Raw genomic sequence first — 21,148 nt, 5'->3', positions numbered from 1 at the left:
CTCTTCAATAGCATACTCCATTTGACTACACGTGGTGAGATACACACATCTGCAACAGTATTGTTTGGACTGCAAGATGTCTACCCATTAAAAGAATGTTGCTAGTCTCCAAAAAACACAATTATTTCTCAACTCAACAGCTTAACGTGGGTTTACATATTTGCTGCTGTTATGGCTTATTTGGCCGACAGGACTATTTTGAAATGGCACTAAAATCATTTCAGCAGGTTTATTTTTCAATATATAATTTCACTGTCACGCCAAAAAAGAAGAAAAATTAATATCCAGAGGTTTTACAATAATCCAATATTTTCAGATAGTGTCTAGTCAAAAAGTTGTACAGTTTTTTTAAACTATAGACATCTTACCTGTTCTTGCGACACCAATGAATACACATACAATGGCAGAAAAAGTCTGTTTAATAGATGGTCTGTTAATACATCATTCAGGAATTCACAGTTAATGGTCAGGATATCATTCAGATAATGCAGGTGATCCAAATGTTCAGCCACCAGGTCACTCAATCTGGCTCTATTTCTATGCCTGCCATTACAAGAGTTAGATTATTACTGAAACAATATGCATTTTGCAAGCTGAAGTCTCAATAATACTACAACACCTAGCAGCAACCAAGTGAAATTTCAAAAGAAAACCAAACATTTTCCCTGTCTGAATAAATGGAGCAAATCTAATCACTTTGTATGTGTGATTTAAACCCTTAAAACACAATAATGGAGGTAAGGTATTGCAAGATCATATGAATAGATATTCATGTCTTTTTCACATGAACAATTCAGGTACGGTACAAAAAGATAAGTCGAGTGGTGCAAGCCGACAGTAAGGAGTGAAGAATTATCAAGAAACTGAATATTTAAAGCGCAGAAGTGAATGTTTTAACAAATGAAAGACATGGGGGAGAAGTCCTTCACTAGGAACAGGTAACAGTACAGGCAGCGACCTATATGTTGTGCGCAGCATCTCTCATTGACATAACTGAAGAAAGGTGCGCAGGCTATTACCAAGCCCTGAACTGTCCACAAAGCATCACCTGAAGGGAACAGATTTCTCTGTAAGGGGGATCATTTTTTCCAAAAATTCACTCATAGGATACGGGCATTGCTGGGCTGCTGACATTTATTGCCCAACCCTAGCTGCCTTTGAACTGAGTAGCTTACAAAGCAATTTCAGAGGGCAGTTAAAATTTGTTATAGGTCTAAAGCCATGTGTGGGCCTGACCAGGTAATGGTGGCAGATTTCCTTCCCCGAAGGACCAAACGGGTTTCCAACAATTGGCAATAGTTTCATGGTCACCAGTAGATTCTTAATTCCAGATTTTTTTTGTTTTAAAAATTGAATTCAAATTCCACCACTGGTCCCCAGAACATTAGCCGAGTTTCTGGATTAACAGTCTGGTGATTGTATCACCAGGCCATCACATCCCCTAGTACAGGATTAATAATCATTAATGACATTCAACTTTGCTCCCAGTTACAAATGGCACTCTTGACATTGATATTTGTGGGCAGCTTTCAATCTCAGAGGCATGGATTTCCATGTTACTAATATTAATGTAAATTAGGTGCTATGTCAAAATGACCTCCAAACATCTATCAACATCAAAGAATAAGCAGCCAATCATCTTAACACATTCTTATTGATAGAAAAAGCATCTGGATGGGTATATCAATCGAAAGGGTCGAGAGGTGGTATTGGCCAAACGCTGGTAAATAGCATATCTGGTGAGCATGGACGAGTTGGACTGAAGGGTCTGCTTCTGCGCTGTACATCGCTATGACTATGTAAAATGTGCATTGATTTTTCCACATTTGAATGTAATAAGATGTAATTTAAAAGAGTATTGACTATCACACAAGTTGAGGAAGAATCTAAAATTCAATAAATAAACTTCAAACTTAAAGCAGGCAGACAATTTTCAAATCATAATGGAGACCTGACATTCCTCAAACACAAAAATTAGTTTTCAGAACCAAAAAGATTTGCAGCAATTAATAAACAAATTACAACTCTTCCTGCAAGATGCAGCTCTCTCCAAGGATTTAGCTTGTGTAAAGAGCACTTTTTAATCAGATCAGTGATTTCTAATTAATTGTAAATTAGGAAACTTTTAACAGGGCATTATTTACAGACATGCAGAATCACTGACAGCAATGTCAGGATTTGTTTCTACATTTCACAGCACGTGTAGCCTCCAGAAATTGCAGTCAGTTTCAGAGGAGTAATCTCAGTAAATGTTGATGGCTTAACATCATTGCTACAAAGGGCCAGTCTTTTGTTTTATTTTAATATTAAAGGCTTAAAACTAAAATTGTGTAATTTATATCAGACTAAAATAAAAACTGTTGTTTTAAAATGCTCAAATTTGACAAATTAAAAAGAATAAAAAAAACTCATTCAACTCCTATTCATTATGAATTTTTTTCATACATGTATCACTAGCTATGATTTTATTCATTCAAAAGATGTGGCTATTGCTGGCTAGGCCAGCATTTATTGCCTACCCCTAATTGCCCCTGGGGCAGTTAAGATGGCAGGTAAGGATGGCAATTTGCTTCCCCAAGGGAAATTAGTGAACCAGAAGGGTTTTTCCAACAATCGACAGTGGAATCATGGTCATCATTAGATTCTTATTCCAGGGTTTTATTGAATTCAAATTCCACCATCTGCCATGGTGGGATTCGAACCCAAATCCCTAGAACATTATTTGGATTAACAGTCCAGCAATAATACCAATAGGCCATCACTTTCAGCAAAATTAACAACAATGGCGATACCAAGCTGATACCAAAATGCATATGTTGACTTGAATACAGCTTACAGGTTCAAAGTTTCAATCCTCAAAAAATTGCGCTATACATGCAAGTGTTGATTCAGAGCCTCGAAAATGCAGATGGAAGCAATTCTTACATGCTTTGACTAGTATCACAAAACATTTTGAAACTTACTCTTCATCGGTTTGCAAACAGTTGTCCAACTCAATCACGTGGCTTCCAATGAACCAAACTAAATTGGAGAAGTAGGGAACTGCTGTTTTGTCTCTGATGTAGTGCAACATAAGCTGGTTATCCACTGTCCACAAAAAGGAAAGTACAGCTTCTGGTTACAGAAAGCAAAACAAACTAAATCTCAATACTACAGTTAACACCTTGAGCAAGCTACAATTAGTTCTAAGATAGCTGTAATAATTATTTAATCAGAAAGCGTCTTTTTACCTCATGCTATACTCTTAAAGTCCAATCTGCTACCTTCCAAACTACTTGGCCGAGTTCAAAGAACATGTGTTTCTTAAAAAAAAACACAATCTGACACTTGTTAGTTCCGCAAAACTCAAAATGGACTTGTTTAAAATTCTTTGATTATCTATGGAGTTTATTTGACCACATGCATGCTTGTTTGTGAAACAATTATTGTTTAATTAACAGATCATTAGTTTAAACTTGTTCATCTAGTACTGGTGCACAGAATTCTCCTCAATTAAATGTGGTCTGTAGTCTCCATTTCTCACGCATTGACTCCCTGTCTGCAAGAATTGTCAGAGGCTGAACCAGGTACTTCATAATCTCAGCAGAACAGTTGATCCTGATGTCAACTTCTAAATGTATTTGCACCAACAGTAAGACTATCTCTGTAACATCGTCCAAGGTCACTCCACCAGAGCTCATCGAATGCTGAAACCTTCACTGTACTTTTGTTATCTCTATATTTAACCATTCAAACACAATTCTGCCCATCTTTCACATTTTACCTCCTGTAAGTGCAATGCCATCTAAATCTCAACTGCCCATGGCCTTATTTATGCAGAGTTAACTTATTATCTTTGCACTTATTGACCCACATTAGCTCCCAATCAAGCAGCACATTGATGTTAAAATTTCCACCTTTGTCCTTAAATCCCTTCATGGCCTTGTCCTTCCCCATCTCCACAACCTCTGCCACCATTCTTAATTTTAAATTGCTCCACTCTTGACAATTATGCCTTCAGTTGCCTCATCCCCAAAACTGTGGAATTCCCTCATTAAACCAATCGACCTCTCTCACCTTTTAAGGTGCTCCTTAAAACCTGCCTCTTTGACCAAGCCTTTGGCCATTTGTCTATATCTCATGTAGCTCAAATTTTGGTTTGTGAAGCTTGCAATTCATTACATTAAAAGGTGCTGCATAAATGAAGGTTTTTGCCATCAGTAATACATTTTCATTTGATACATTTATTGATCTGTCAGATGGCAACAGGTTAAATTATTCAGTACTTATATGCATCTTGGAGTTATCATTCCTGTACTGTAAACTGATGGGAAATGATTATACAATTGCAAATAATTTAAAATTAATATTACTTACTGCCAACAGTCCAAATTAGATTTTAATACATTTCAGAATTTTAAATTAAATGGTTAACTTTTCAACAAACCTGCAGCTTTCACACACAATGACATTAGTGTATGAACTTGTCTCAAGTTATAATCTTGGAAATGTGGTGGTCTCATATGATATATTGGATAAAGCACTGAGATTTTACCACCATTTACATCCCAATCGTAGGAAATATGATACCCTCTGTGTTGGGTTAGCCGACAGTAGCTACTATTTCTCAAGCTTCCCATTATATCTAGCACTGAATGGAAAATACATCTGCTAATTTCAAAACGTAAAACAAAATTTTTGTGCAGTAGGGATTGCACCTACATTTATTGAAAGGGAATCCAACCAAAACAAAAAATATTTTAAAAATCTTTCAAAATGTAGATGATGCTTATATTGTCTATTATTTGATCAGCTATTCCTGGTATGAGTATTATGTTTGAAAAGTTGTTTGCTTGCATATTATGCTAATGGCTCATGTTTTTAAAAAGTTCTATACTGCCCTCTTAAGCTCAAGAAAAATATTCTCAAAAGACTAAAATCAAGCATACTCCCAAATTAAAAAGCTCAAAATTATTTAGTGAACAGATTCTTGTAACCATCAGTTTCTTTTGAAATCAGCAAGATTTAAAGCTGCATTGACTGAAGGGAGGAGAATTATCTAGTGACTTGTTTGCTGCCATAACCTCCATTTTACTTACCTAAAAGTAAAAAGGAAAAAGGTAACCATAGTTTCACCCACTGCATGCGGCAACTTTAGAACTATTTTGGAATCTAAGTATTTTTGCTCTTCTCACCAAAAATAAGATGTATACACACTGTACTTCAATTATAGGGCATTGAGTTTTACAACTCAGAGATAATGGGAACTGCAGATGCTGGAGATTCCAAGATAATAAAATGTGAGGCTGGATGAACACAGCAGGCCAAGCAGCATCTCAGGAGCACAAAAGCTGACGTTTCGGGCCTAGACCCTTCAGAGAGGGGGATGGGGGGAGGGAACTGGAATAAATAGGGAGAGAGGGGGAGGCGGACCGAAGATGGAGAGTAAAGAAGATAGGTGGAGAGGGTGTAGGTGGGGAGGTAGGGAGGGGATAGGTCAGTCCAGGGAAGACGGACAGGTCAAGGAGGTGGGATGAGGTTAGTAGGTAGCGGGGGGTGCGGCTTGGGGTGGGAGGAAGGGATGGGTGAGAGGAAGAACCGGTTAGGGAGGCAGAGACAGGTTGGACTGGTTTTGGGATGCAGTGGGTGGGGGGGGAAGAGCTGGGCTGGTTGTGTGGTGCAGTGGGGGGAGGGGATGAACTGGGCTGGTTTAGGGATGCAGTAGGGGAAGGGGAGATTTTGAAACTGGTGAAGTCCACATTGATACCATATGGCTGCAGGGTTCCCAGGCGGAATATGAGTTGCTGTTCCTGCAACCTTCGGGTGGCATCATTGTGGCACTGCAGGAGGCCCATGATGGACATGTCATCAAGAGAATGGGAGGGGGAGTGGAAATGGTTTGCGACTGGGAGGTGCAGTTGTTTGTTGCGAACTGAGCGGAGGTGTTCTGCAAAGCGGTCCCCAAGCCTCCGCTTGGTTTCCCCAATGTAGAGGAAGCCGCACCGGGTACAGTGGATGCAGTATACCACATTGGCAGATGTGCAGGTGAACCTCTGCTTAATGTGGAATGTCATCTTGGGGCCTGGGATGGGGGTGAGGGAGGAGGTGTGGGGACAAGTGTAGCATTTCCTGCGGTTGCAGGGGAAGGTGCCGGGTGTGGTGGGGTTGGAGGGCAGTGTGGAGCGAACAAGGGAGTCACGGAGAGAGTGGTCTCTCCGGAAAGCAGACAGGGGAGGGGATGGAAAAATGTCTTGGGTGGTGGGGTCGGATTGTAAATGGCGGAAGTGTCGGAGGATAATGCGTTTTACAACTGTCTGTTTCTAAATGAAGGTGGCGCTGTTTCTGTGAAAATCTGTCTCGCAGTTACTTCGGCTTCAAAGCAAAAGGCATTTTCAGATCATCCTAGTTTTAAATTGCCCTGTAATCTTCAGAACATAAAATGTTTGGATATATTATCCTTCACTTTTAAGAAGCTACACTTAATTCCAAACTATGTACAGGTAGTTCTCTTAACACAATAGCTGCATTCTTGACACACCTTTGGCTATAGAAAATTATGGAATTAGCTATAGAAATATCACTCCTGTACAGTAGAAAGTATGCATTATCTAAATATGTTACAGCCAATTCACATTAACTAAACATACGTTATAGCAGAAACATCTAAACCTTGAAGTATTGATAATGAAATACAAAAAGGTAAAAGATTTATAAAGTTAACCAACTTACGTGACACTAAGATGTGGTACAATGGAATCATTATTGAAGAAAGGAAACAAAAACAGAAAATTGTTATTGAGGCTCTTAGATAGCATTGCATCATCCAGAAGACCAACAGCCTGTTTAAATAGGAAGCACAAAGAATTAGGAGACAACAGGCTATTAGTAGTGATACTAGCGTAGATCAGCAAAATACATACAAGAAAAGCGGTCATGTGCAGATTGCCTTTGAGGAGAACCTCATCCTAGTTAATATTTGGAAACATTCCAATGCACCAAAACTTTACACAATTATTGTGGTAGAAAAGAAAAAAAAAGTTTTGGGGTGATGTCCGTAAAGAAGATAACATTAGTGCTACAAAGTAGAACAATATGTAGAATCAATAATTTCCAGATCAAGTTGAATAGGGATTTGATGGAACGTCAAGATTTCTTGCTCATTACCAAATTTCACCAAAAGGCATTTTACTTGTATCTCTGAATGACCTGATTTCCAATGTGATGGCATTCTCAAATCAGATTCATTAAGAGTTAAAAATTATATCAGTCCAGACTGAGTTCAGACTGAGTTCAGACTGGATTCACAGTTAGTATGTGCCACTCACTCATTCAGATTCTTAAGTGGAAGTGCATTAAGGCCGATAGCATATCACATTCTCCCTGTGCATGAATAAACTAAATGGTATCTCTCCATCTTAGACAAATTAAAACATTAGGACATATACTTTTGTTTATTTTTTTTAAAATGTTTTTTACAATTATATTATTCAAAAAACTGGGAATTATTTCAAAATGATCAAATTTTGGCAATGGTTGTTTGTAGGCAACAAATGCTGCAATAAACTTGTCTTGAACAATTCAATTGCAAGCTTTGAAACTACAGCTTTTCTGGTTTCTTTCACCGATAAATCTTGTTGAATGTGCATGTATTTTAATTATTTTTAAATAATACTATGAAGAATGTATTTCTGTTAACAAATTAAGGCCTTGTGGTTAGTAGCCTTCTAACTGTACATGCTAAACCAGAGGCAGCTTGTACGCAAGTCCTCCAATCCAGAAATTCCATATCAACAGTGAGCAAAGAAAATTGCTTATCCACTCACAAGGAGATAATTACTTGGAACAACATATACCTTATCACGTGGCATACTTGTTAAACTTCATTCATGCTTTCAGGTTAACTAATTCAGTTTTGTGCTGTTCTGCTACAAAATTGGAGCTGCGTTTAAAGCATACTCTCAAATAAAAATGAGGGAGCAAATAATTCTGATTTGCAACCAATGCTGCAGGTTTACACAGCACTGTAAAAGTAAATTCAACAAGGGTCAATAACACAGAGAAAAAAGGAGTAGACAAAACCCAAGATCAATAGAAGATAATCCTGGCTTAAAAGTGGTCAACAGAACTTTAGGAGCAACTTTTAAATTTAACATTGATTAAAATGAAACGCTTTTGCTATGGGCCTCTTTCCAGATCGCAAAGGATAATTTTATTTACACTTGACAAAATGTGTATGCACTACATTGCTTAAAACAATTCAAGGTATATTGACCTTCCAACTTAATGCTTAACATCTAATTTAACCTGGGTGGAAAATTAAATACACAAATCCCTAACATCTTGAAGTATACAAGAAAGATTCCTTAGGTTTGGGTTTTTGCCCTGTTACAGTGAATGGGGTACAATGAATGGAACAGAGCAAACCATTTTTTGGCAAGTTTTTTTTCAAAATCATTTTTAACTTCAATTACCAGGGAAAAACAGAGGATAAAAGTTTCAAAATTACCATAAATTCTCTAAGTTAAAACTATTTCAACCATAAGGATAAAATCAGACTATGAGCAGGCCACTAACAAACATTTTGGGAGGGGTTGGATGGTTAAAGGAAACATCTTCATTAGTGCCAAAAAAAATTGCTAAAATATTTCATAATATTACGTGCTTGCTTGTTGCTTTAACAGGTTGTCAGCCTTTACGAGCACTCACTAATGACATTAATCTGTATAATCACACATAGTGTACTTACCTTTATACACATTAAGGGTGATTGTCCTGACAGCAATTCTGACCATGCTCTCTGGATGGTTGAAAAATTTAATGGCCTCCGTATACAGGGCAAAATCATTAGTATGCTGGAAATATAGGAAGTAATAAAAATGAGCTTGTAAAAGAACTAAGGATTACTTACAAGGATTACACTTTCGAATTGTTTTATCTATTTCTCAAGTTTTGTACATGCCTTTTGCAACTGCTGGGAATGTCAGGCACGACAGATTGGGCTCTAATTCACTGCTCCACTTGCAGCAGACAAATTAGTTCCCAACGTCACCTATAGTATCCTGTTAATTACAGATCAAGCATTTCTCCCAAAGTATGAGGTATAAAGTAACAGAACCAAACAAACAGGCCAAATCCAAACCCGTATACGTCCTAACATTAGGTTACAGTGCAACATTATCATCAGAGATCTGGAGGTAGGCCCTTGAACATTCACTGTCCTGCAAGTTTGGGAGTAAACGAGAGTTTTTAAACCTTAAAGCTACAGTGACAAATTTTGAGACAATCAACTAGAATAAGCAAATTAGGAGACACATTCTGAATAGTGACTAAAACTAATTGCAAGTTCCAAAGGCAAGTTTCCAAGAAGTTGTCACATACATTTCACAGTTCAATGTTATACAGATTGGCATTAGAAAACAAAACTCGAATGAGAGAGAAATTTTTAAAAGTACAATGGTTCACGTTATAATGGCTTAGTGATTCACTTCTTAAATTTTAAAAAACTTTCAATTATAAGATCACAAGATATAGGAGCAAAAGTAGGCCACTCAGCTCATCAAGTCTCCTCCACCATTCAATAAGTTCCTAACTGATCTGATGAGCGATCCAATCTATTCTCCTTCCTTTATTCTATAACTTTTGATTCTCTTACTGAATATGTATGCATGACCTTTTTTATAAAAAACCTCAAAAGATAAATTGTTAATATGTGCCATTTCTTGGAGAAAGTTCCAAAATAATTTTTGATAAATAATTATGTTCATTTCATATTTCACATTATAGGGGTCTTAAGAAAGTGCTATACAAATGAGATGTTAGGAATTAACTTAAAAGACTGAGAGATCAAAACTAAATAAGAAAGAAACAATTAAGCAGGCAAGATAGCATCTTTAAATACAAAGATTGAGACAGATGGGCCTTCAGTGCTGAATTATAAGATGACAGAATCGATACCAGATAGAAAAAGATCCAATGAGAATACAAAATTGAGATGAATATAATCTAACAAAGGGCAGAGATGTGTGAGGTGTTAACAAAGATGATCACAGCAGTGAAATATTAAGTAATTAACAGCAACTGAATTATGATAACTGACTTTAGAAATATTGTAATATTAGAGTTGCATAGGTTTTTTTAAAAAGAGGATGTTCAATGCCAACAAGGGAAGGAACATGGACTTAATATAAATTTGCACATGTATCTTTACAATGTTGATGTTCTAAACTTAGCAACACTGTGGAGAGCTGCCAAGTCAGGCAAAGCGATTTGTCTGAATCACAAAATCCAGGGAATAAGCCAACCAATGGCACAGTCTGTGTTCTTCTGGTCACTAGATTTAAAAAGTAGACAAAGTTGGAAGCAATGCTCAGCAAATCAGGTAGCAACTGCAGGGAAACAGACATTTCAGGTCCAAGGTCCATTCTCAGGACTTGTGCTTTCTTTATGTGAAAACATTTCTTTTCCCCTCCACAACCCACTTGTGTCTCCTGTTAACATTGCTTTTATTCTCAAGCACCAGCTGGTCGTTAAAGCCATCGCAATTACTGTCAGAGACTCACACGGGATGGAAATAGACCCTTCGGTCCAACTCATCCATACGACCAGATTTCCCAAACTAAACTAGTTTCATTTACCTATGTTTGGCCGATATCTCTCTCAAGCTTTCCTATTCATGTACCGTCCAAATGTCTTTTAATTACTGTAATTGTACCTGCTTCTACCACTTCCTCTGGCAATTCATTCCATACATGCACCACCCTCTGCGTGACAAAATTGCCCCTAAATTCCCTTTTAAATCTTTTCGTTCTCACCTTAAACCTATGCCCTCTAGTTTCAAACTCCTTTACCCTAGGAAAAAGACCTTTGCTATTCAACTTATCTACGCCTCTCCTGATTCTATCATTTCTCTTGTTCTGTTCTTTTTTGTAAAAGTAGTTTCACCTTTAGTATCTTCCCATGCTGATAAATGGGCTGAAATATTTCTGGAATGTCAATTTCTCTTTTACTATGGATGCACCCTCACCTGCTAAGTTTTTGCTTAAAATCCAGAATGGTTGCAAAGTACCCCTATACTCTATCATAAGTGCAGCATGGTGCAGGGATAAAGACAGAAAGCTACGAAATTTTACAAAGCACCAGAGAAAGTTTGAAACACCAAGGTCAGTTTTGTTATAGTTTTGTGGGTAAATATGCCATTTTTATGGTGCTGAGCAAGACAGATTAAAATACCAGGTTGTATCCTGGGTCTATCCTGTCAGCCAGGGTAATGGTACATTTTGCCATTTTATTGGTTTAATAGGCTGAAAATGTAACTGTTTGAGTTTGATTGGTAACTACTGACCCCCAGTGGAGCAAATGTGTATGAACATCGTGCAAGGGTTTCTTCAACTTAAAACATAACCAACTAATCTTGGTTCACAGGTATAAAAGCAGTTGCTTGTGTGAAGTACCAGGAAAACTGTAGACATTGTGGACCATAATTCAGCGTGAACTACTACTATCCTCAAAGCAAGGGAGCAAAGGAAAGGTAAATGATATTTTGAATCAATTTTTGTTTTTAAAAACACATAACATCTCATACAACAATGAATCAATACATTGCACGTGGGACTGAGTCCATTTAATCTCATACATCTCAGTTATAATGGGATTAAACCCAAGCTTGTGGCTTTTGGAAGTTTTATGCATGAGTTGGTACACAGTGCCCACCTCATCATAATAAAAGTGAAACAAGGCAGCACACTGGTGTATCAATTGCCATGCTAATTTTCATTGTCTCTCAAGATCAGAGTTGGGAAGTCATGTTGAGATCGTACAGGATATTGGTGAGGCCTCTTCTGGTATACTGTGTCCAGTTCTGGTTGCCCAGTTACAGGAAGGATGTATTGTCAAGCTGGAGAATGTTCAGAAGAGATATCTCAGGATGTTGCTTTGTATGGTAGGTTTGAGTTATAAAGAAAGGCTGGATAGGATGAGACTTTTTCCAGCAGAGCATAGGAGGTTAAGAGGCGACCTTATAAAAGTTTATAAAATAATGAGGGGTGTAGATAGACTTAATAGTAGGTGCTTTCCCCTAGCGTGGAAGGTTTCAAGACTAGGGGGCACATTTTTTTTTAAAAATAGTTGAGAAAGGGAGATTTAAAAAAAACAAGGGGCTTTTGTTTTACACTGAGGATGATTTGCATGTGGAATGAACTTCCTGAGGAAGTGGTAGATATGGGTTCAATTACAATTTTTAAAAGACATTTGGATAAGTACATGAAAAGGAAGCAGTTGGAGAGATATGGGCCAAGAGCAGGCTGGTGGGACTAGGTTAGTTTGGGATTATGTTCGGCATGGACTGGTTGGGCTGAAGGGTCTGTTTGTGCTGAATGATGCTATGACGCTATTAGGTGAATCATCGATGAAAGGAAAAGCAAAAGAAATTAGGTACCAACTAAAAGTTAAATATGTTCCAAAAGGAAGGGGGCAAAGAAGAAACAGAACAACATTTCAAATATTCATCCCAACTCCCTCAAATTTTCTGCACTAATAAAACAGCACGTGAGATTTGAGAATGTATTTGGTTGTATGGGTGTTTTTAAAGGAGCTAAGATACAGAACTACCAGCATACTGTACACAAAGACAAAATTCATTTTACAACAAAAACCTACATAATTGATCATTTAGCACTGATTAGCAACATATATATTTGGAGATTTACTGCAATAGAACTTAGAACAGTACAGCACAGTACAGGCCCTTCGGCCCAAGATGTTGTGCTGACCTATTACACTAAGATCAAACTACCCTGCATACCCCACATTACACTATCATCCATGTGCCTATCCAAGAGTTGCTTACTAGTCTCTAATGTATGTGACCATGGTATTGCCACATGTGAAATTGATAATATATTTTATTTTTAATAACAGTTTCAGGTGATTTCTGCTTGGACAATTTATTTCATACTTAATGGGCTGAATGGCCTGCTTCCACACACCTCTGTAGGGATTTCATGTTGAAAACAATTCAATCCTTTACACTATTTAGCTACACCATCCTTTAACCATTCCTCGTACTAAGAACAGAAGATTTTTTTTTAAATTAATGACTGATTTACATTTCTATTTTTAATTCCTGAAAATTGACTCAAATATCAGTTTAAAAAAGGATGGCTGCTTGAAACAAAGGAAACAGCAACTGGGTTTGGAACCACTGAGTAGACATACTCAGTGCCACCCAAGGCAACGCAGTAACATCACCACGTTTTACACACAGGCCCACTGCAGGATTTCCTAATTCCAACCAGACCATTAGGGAGTAACCAAGCAGGTCACTTTCACACAAGTAAGGAAAGAGGGCGAACATTGAGTTATGGCAATGGGTTGCTTCAAACCACAGTCTTCCTGACTGGATAAGGAGAAGTAATGCCAGACCACATTGAGCAAATTCTGCATCTAGAAAGGGAGATTTGTTTGAAAGATAGCAGAGAACCTTGATAAGGTTCCCCTTGGTAGGCTCATTCAGAAAGTAAGGAGGCATGGGATTCAGGGAAATTTGGCTGTCTGGATTCAGAACTGGCTGTCCGATAGAAGACAGAGGGTGGACAGATGGAAAGTATTCAACCTGGAGCTCAGTGACCAGTGGTGTTCTGCAGGGATCTGTTCTGGGACCTCTGCTCGTTGTAATCTTTATAAATGACTTGGATGAGAAAGTGGAAGGGTGGATTATAAATTTGCTGATGACATGAAGGTTGGAGTTGTGGATAGCATGGAGGGATGTTGTAGGCTGCAACGGGACAATGACAGGATGCAACGGGGCAATGACAGGATGCAACGGGGCAATGACAGGATGCAACGCTGGGCAAAGAAGTGGCAGTTGGAATTCAACCTGGAAAAGTTTGAAGTGATTCATTTTGTAAAGTCAAATTTGAATGCAGAATACAGGGTTAATGGCAGGATTCTTGGCAGTGTGGAGGAACAGAAGGATCTTGGGGTCCACATCCATGGATCTTTCAAAGTTGCTACCCAAGGGTTGTAAAGAAGGTGTATGGTGTGTTGGCTTTCATTGGCAGGGGAATTGAGTTTAAGAGCCACAGGGTATGCTGCAGCTCTACAGAACCCTGGTTACACCACACTTGGAATATTGTGTTCATTTCTGGTCACCTCATTATAGGAAGGATGTGGAAGCTTTAGAGAATGGGCAGAGGAGATTTACAATGATGCTCCTCCAAGTTATTTACAAGGTGCTGGTGAGGCCGCACCTGGAGTATTGTGATCAAAGATAATGGGAACTGCAGATGCTGGAGAATCCAAGATAACAAAGTGTGGGGCTGGATGAACACAGCAGGCCAAGCAGCATCTTAGGAGCACAAAAGCTGACGTTTCGGGCCTAGACCCTTCATCAGAAATTTTTTCTGATGAAGGGTCTGGGCCCGAAACATCAGCTTTTGTGCTTCTAAGATGCTGCTTGGCCTGCTGTGTTCATCCAGCCCCACACTTTGTTATCCTGGAGTACTGTGTGCAGTTTTGGTCTCCTTACTTGAGAAAAGATGTACTGGCACTGGAGAGGGTGCACAGGAGGATCACTACGTTGATTCCGGAGTTGAGGGGGTCGGTTTATGTGGTGAGACTGAGTAGATTGGGATTATTTTCATTAGAATTCGGAAGATTGGTTGGGGGGGGGGGGGGTGTGGGGTTCTTATGGATCTTATAGAAACATTTAAAATTATGAAGGGAATAGATCACGTAGAAGTAGAGAGGATGTTTCCACTGGTAGGTGAAGCTAGGACAAGAGGGCATAGCCTCAAGATTAGTGGGAGCAGATTCAGGACTGAATTGAGAAGGAACTTCTTCACCCAGAGGGTTTTAATCTAGAGAATTCCTTGCCCAGTGAAGGAGTTGATGCTACTTCAATAAACATTTTTGAAGTTAAGGTAGATTTTTTTTGAACGATAAAGGAATTAAGGGATACGGTGAGAGTGCGGCAAAGTGGATATGAGTCCACGAAAAGATCAGCCATGATCTTATTGAATGGCAGAGCAGGCTCAAAAGGGCCAGGCGGCCTACTTCTGCTCCTAGTTCTTATGTTGCCTGGACTGGAGGGCAGGTCTTATGAGGAAAGGTTGAGTGAGCTAGGGCTTTTCTCATTGGAGTGAAGGAGGACGAGAAGTGACTTGATAGAAGTGTACAAGATGATGACAGGCATAGATAGAGTGGATAGCCAGAGACATTTTCTCCCAAGGTGGAAATGACTATTATGAGGGGGCATAATTTAAGGTGATTAGAGGAAGGTATAGGGGAGATGGACAGGCACATGGGTGATAGCATAATGTAGGGTAGTTTGATCTTACTAGGATAATAGGTCGGCACAACATTGTGGGTCAAAGAGCTTGGACTGTGCTGCAATGTTCTAGGTTCTTAGATCAGAATTACTGTTCAAAGGCTGACTAAAATGGGAAGGACCTTACTTGAGAATTCCATAATGATTAACAACTAATTTACAAAGTTATACCATTCACAGTTATCTTTACCTTTTAAAACAGGATACTATCTTTATTAATTTGAGCTATACAAAGGGGCTTACTTACATTTTAGAACAGTTTTACAACTAAACAATAGTTTAAATGCTAGTCCCGTGTATCAAAAAACCTTATTTTAGTTATCACGAAGGTTTGGAAAATAACATTTAATTAAACCTCAGGGATAATGGGAAGGGTCTAGGCCCGAAACGTCAGCTTTTGTGCTCCTGAGATGCTGCTTGGCCTGCTGTGTTCGTCCAGCTTCACACTTTGTTATCTTGTATTTCATTAAACCTTATTCTTTCACAGATGAAAGGGGTCAAAAGCTAAATAAGGGCAATCCTAGGAAATAAGCAATACTTTCAGCATGCATAATATACCAATCATAAGCCAAAACAGTAAAAGCGACATTGAAAATAACTTCAAACAATTTTTATTTGTGCTTATAACAGATGAAATCAGTTTTTAAATGAAAATTCAATGTTGGCTCTTACCTCATTGTAGAAAAAATGCACCGTGTGATTGTTAAGTTTAAGGGAAAGTGTCTTCAGGAAGGATATGTAATATGCCATAATTTCTTCATCAGAGAAGTCAAACTTGTGCACGATGATAGAGTTGACATGGTTATTAGATAACAGATAATCTGTAGAAGAATGATAACATTGTAAAATATCTGTAATACTCAACTTATCAGCCAATAGAAATCCTGGAAGCAGGACAAATGATTGAATTTTATATTCCACTGGGGAGTAGGAGTGGAAGAATGAGGGAACAGTGCGTCAAAGAGCAACCACGAGTGCACAAAAGCAGTGCTTGCTAAAGTAAGATGCCAAATTAGGTGAAGGTATAGATTAATAGTGATGCAGTGGCAGATATTTAAGGTGCTATTTCAAAATATGCAAAACATATGCATTCCAATGAGGGGGAAAGAAATCCAAGAACAGGACTGATCGTTCACGGTTAATTAAAAACTTTCAGGGGGCAGAGGCACAGACAGATTAGAAAGAACAGGAGGGTGAAACTGAAGAGAAAGGTAAAGAAAATGTGTTCTGATGAAAAGTCAACCTGACTTGATGTGCTTTTCCAGCACTTTCGGTTTTTATTTATTTAGACAGGAAATGAATGCTTTCTTCATTTAATTTTATTTCAAAAAACCTTCAGTTTTGAAGCCAACTGATATCATCTATGGTCATTGAAAGGTCAGTACTAATCCATGTCTGAGATAGACAAACTACACTACAGAAAAGAGGAGATAAAGTGGAACAGAAAAAGGCAGATTATTTCCTGGTTCTAGTTTGATTATAAATAATGTGAAAGGTACATTCGTAGAAACAAACCATGCATTTGATGGAAAACACAAGGCGGAGGGGAAGAAGAAATTTCTCAGTTGAGACCGAGGGCCCTCAGTTTTTTCACACTCTTTGCAGGTTTTGGGTAAGAGAGTGGGCCCAGATAAGCTAAGCGATGAAAGTAAAAGATATTGGAGCAACTGAGTCACTCAGAGAAGAAAAGACTGAGGCAGTGATAGGGCTGAGGGATTGTGAGGGGAATGTGCAGTAGTAAGACAAAGGCGTAAGATACAAAAAGACAGGAGCAGTTATAGGCCATTCAACCACTCAAGCCTGCCCCACCATTCAATATGATCTTGGCTGATCACCGAGCACAATGCCCTAATCCTAACCTCTGCACACTCCTTGATTCCTTTAGCCGCATGAGTTATAACTGCCGCCTCTTTGAAAACACAATGTTTTGACCTGAACCACTTTCTGTAGCACCAAACACCACAGGCTCACTGCTCTCAGAGTGATGAACTTTCTCCTCATCTCAGTCTTAAGAGGTTTATCCTTTATCCTCATACCATGCTCCCCTAGGTCTGGACTCCAGCACGATCAGGAACATCCTTCCTTCATCTAACTTGACCAGTCCACTTAGAACTTTTATAGGTTCCTATGAGATTCCCCCACCCCTTCTCATTTGTCTAAACTCCAACAAACGCAATCCCAACTGACTCAACCCCTCCTCATTCTTGCCATCCCAAGAAAAAGCACAATCTGGTAAACCTTTGCTACACCCCATCTTGGCTAGAACATCCATCCTGGATAATAAACAAAACTGTACACAATATTCCAGATAAAAACCGAAAGAGCTGCTGTGAATCAAACTAAGACAGAAGTCACTGGAAAAGCTCAGCAGGTCTGGCAACATCACTGGATCTGAAACATTAACTCGGATTTTTCTTCACAACATTCCAGATGTGGCATCACCAATGAACTCTATGGTTGCAGCAAGATATCCTTGTTCCTTTACTGCTTTAAATTGTCTCGCTACAAAGGCCTCCATACAGTTGGTTGTCTTTAATGCCTGCTGCACCCGCGTGCTTACTTTCAGGGCGGCTGGTGCATGACAACATTGAACATGGCGGAAGAGGGGGGCGGAAAATGGGAGATGCACAAGTGATTGTGAGATGGGAATACAGCAGAGGGCTTTTTCTCCCCCTTTTCCACAATTGCATTTGCAACCTGTAGCCATAGGTGGCTTCTTTCCCTATCACAAGATCATCCATTTACCAGCCAAAAAGAAACAAAAAAGCAGAAGAGGGAAGAGCCCGGCACTGACCAACAATACTAAGATTTGCCAGTGTGATCATATTGTCTGACCCATCACAGACAAAATGAAGGGAAACCAAGCAGTGATTTACAAAGGAAAAAAAATCAACAGCAAGCTTGTACAAGCAGACCCTAGTAACTGAGTAGCCCTTCAGGGTTACGCTTAGTGGTCAAACAATAAGAAAGTGACAAGTTTCATGAATGGAACAAACGTAATTGTCCTTCTTTACTAAGCTTTTTAATGCACTGAGTAAAATAGTCTATGAAATGGTTTAGTCTACATCTAGGGCATCCATTTGAGGTGCTATCAACTCCAGAGATGGAGACAGAACAACTTTAAATGCAATATCTTTAAATTACTAAAGAATATATACTTACACAAAGAGGTCTCATGGCTAATATTTTCAAATAGGATATTGATGGTCTGAAGCAGCTGTACACAAACATAGCGTCCGGATCTCTGGCGCAAGATATTTAAGAAGAAAACAAACATGTTTTTCTCCAAGAAAAAGCTGAAACAAAATTCGTTTTTATTAGCATTCAGGTACAATGTAATTAGCAATTTTATACAGAGGCAAGTTATCAGTCCAAGTCCAATTTCACTCCCAGTCCAACACAGAGAAATTCTTTATACTGCTGCCGAATCCCATCTTGCCATCCCAACTGCCACTTCATCTCCAATATTCTGACAAGTCCATAAACACCTTGCACAAAGATTGCAACCATCCATCTTTACTCTCTTCTCATTACACCCACAATGCCAAACATTCCACGGCCTGGACCTGAACCCATGTCTCTTTTTCTGTCCCATCTTCCATTCTTTCAATGGAGTTGTCAACCCCACTTCGCAAAAGGCCACCTGCTTTCCTTACAAACTTATCCTTTCCAAATTCTTGAACATAATACCACTTCCCAAATCCATCCCCATTTTCCCAAAAGCCATGTTTGAATCTTTCTAATCAGGTTTCTATCCCTGACACCACATTAAGAATCTTAACCAAAATCACAAATTACATCCAACTCTGACTGTGACCACAATGTACTATCCACTTCACAGCTTCTCACCTAATTGATCACAAAATCCTTCTCCAATGTCCGTATTCTAACGTCCTTCTTAGTGGCTCTGCATAGCCTGGTTCAGTTCTTAGTTGTCAGATCATGTTCAGAATATCACCAGCATGATTCCCTTCCCACGCAGCACCACTATTTTATCTTAGGACGTCATCAGTAATCCATCATTGGTTCCCTCTTATTAATCAAGATGTAGCCCTTTGGCAACGTAATTCAAAGATATGTAGATCATTTCCTATGTGCGTAACGAAGACACATCGATTCACTTCTCCACCTATTTGTTCAGCCACGGTAGATTGATTGTTAGACATTCATTGGTGAGATATTAAAAACTGAGAGGACTGAAGTCTTTTCCTTCAGCACAGATGTTTGTCCCCACCCCGCTGTTACCAAGTTCACTATCTTCCCAGCACAGTTTCTAACTGAACCAGAATGCTGCCACGTTACCTCTGTTTTTCAATCATCCTTGAGTTGAGCTCTCAATCCATACTTTCTCCATTATTAAGAATGGCCACTTTGACTTTTGTTACCCAGTCTGATTCTACCCCTGCCCAGGCTCATCTACTGCTGAAAATATCACCAATGCACTTGTGACCTTCACATACAACTATTCCAATGCACCCCATAACCAGTCTCCCACCCTTCACAGTGTACACCTCAACCACACTCGGTTTTGCAGAGAAGGTTCTATTCACCCGCAATGGTTCAGTCAAGGCATCTAATGTCTTAAATTATTTTTCAAATCTGGTCAATTAAAGGGCACTATATGAATGCAAGCTAATATTGCTGGTGATGATTAAAAATCAGGAGTCACTGCAGAACAATGTTAACCTGCCAACGGTGTACTGCTAGGTATTTTAACACCCAACTGACAAGTGAGAAAAACTGAAATCTCTACTGTATTAGAAATCGCATGTTATACTTGTCAAAGCTGCAGTGTCTGTGTATGCCACTGACTACCTCAATGCACACATCGTCTAAAGCACTTGTGTAGAAAAAGGTGGTTGTTTGTGAACAGATAGGTTTCATATACAAACTGGAACAATGGGTGCGAGTTTGCTCGCTGAGCTGGAAGGTTCATTTTCAGACTTTTCGTTACCATTCTAGGTAACATCATCAGTGAGCCTCTGGTAAAGTGCTGGTGTTATGTCCCGCTTTCTATTTATCTGCTTAGGTTTCCTTGGGTTGGTGATGTCATTCCCTGTTCTTTTTCTCAGAGGGTGGTAGATGGGCTCCAAACCAATGTGTTTGTTGATGGAGTTCCGGTTGGAATGCCATCCTTCTAGGAATTCTCGTGCGTGTCTCTGTTTGGCTTGTCCTAGGATGGATGTGTTGTCCCAATCAAAGTGGTGTCCTTCCTCATCTGTATGTAAGGATACTAGTGATAGTGGGTCATGTCGTTTTGTGGCTAGTTGATGTTCATGTATCCTGGTGGCTAGCTTTCTGCCTGTTTATCCAATGTAGTTTGTCACAGTTCTTGCAAGGTATTTTGTAAATGACGTTCGTTTTGCTTGTTGTCCGACTACTCAGACCTCTTGGTATCATGGTAGCCCACAAACCCACCAACGCACTAAAACAGCAGCTAAAGACCCTATACAGACAACAAGCAAAACGAACGTTATTTACAAATTACCTTGCAAGAACTGTGACAAACACTACATTGGACAAACAGGCAGAAAGCTAGCCACCAGGATACATGAACATCAACTAGCCACAAAACGACATGACCCACTAGTATCCTTACATACAGATGAGGAAGGACACCACTTTGATTGGGACAACACATCCATCCTAGGACAAGCCAAACAGAGACACGCACGAGAATTCCTAGAAGGATGGCATTCCAACCGGAACTCCATCAACAAACACATTGATTTGGAGCCCATCTACCACCCTCTGAGAAAAAGAACAGGGAATGACATCACCAACCCAAGGAAACCTAAGCAGATAAATAGAAAGCAGGACATAACACCAGCACTTCACCAGAGA

At 39.2% G+C, this 21,148-nt stretch overlaps 1 protein-coding gene across 4 annotated transcripts in view; it reads right to left on the bottom strand.

The window, feature by feature from the left end:
• The window catches only part of clec16a (C-type lectin domain containing 16A), a 247,517-nt gene that overhangs the window by 213,993 nt on the left and 12,376 nt on the right, over positions 1-21,148 (bottom strand). For 2 of the 4 annotated variants that reach the window (XM_059654139.1, XM_059654138.1), the window contains exons 1-3: positions 3,231-3,317; positions 2,964-3,114; positions 369-543 (exon numbers count right to left, since the gene is read on the bottom strand). In XM_059654139.1, coding sequence (XP_059510122.1) covers positions 369-543; positions 2,964-3,073 — 285 coding nt within the window. In that variant the 5' untranslated portion in view covers positions 3,074-3,114; positions 3,231-3,317. Of the gene's footprint in view, positions 1-368; positions 544-2,963; positions 3,115-3,230; positions 3,319-6,708; positions 6,715-8,725; positions 8,832-15,976; positions 16,126-18,466; positions 18,601-21,148 lie in introns of those variants that run through there. The other 2 variants (XM_048552334.2, XM_059654137.1) reach the window with 2 other exon arrangements.

This window comes from Stegostoma tigrinum, chromosome 23 (genome assembly GCF_030684315.1).
Source record: "Stegostoma tigrinum isolate sSteTig4 chromosome 23, sSteTig4.hap1, whole genome shotgun sequence".
Taxonomy (NCBI): domain Eukaryota; kingdom Metazoa; phylum Chordata; class Chondrichthyes; order Orectolobiformes; family Stegostomatidae; genus Stegostoma; species Stegostoma tigrinum.
The sequence above is the reverse complement of the archived record's forward strand: the minus strand, read 5'-3'. Positions and strand labels throughout refer to the sequence as shown.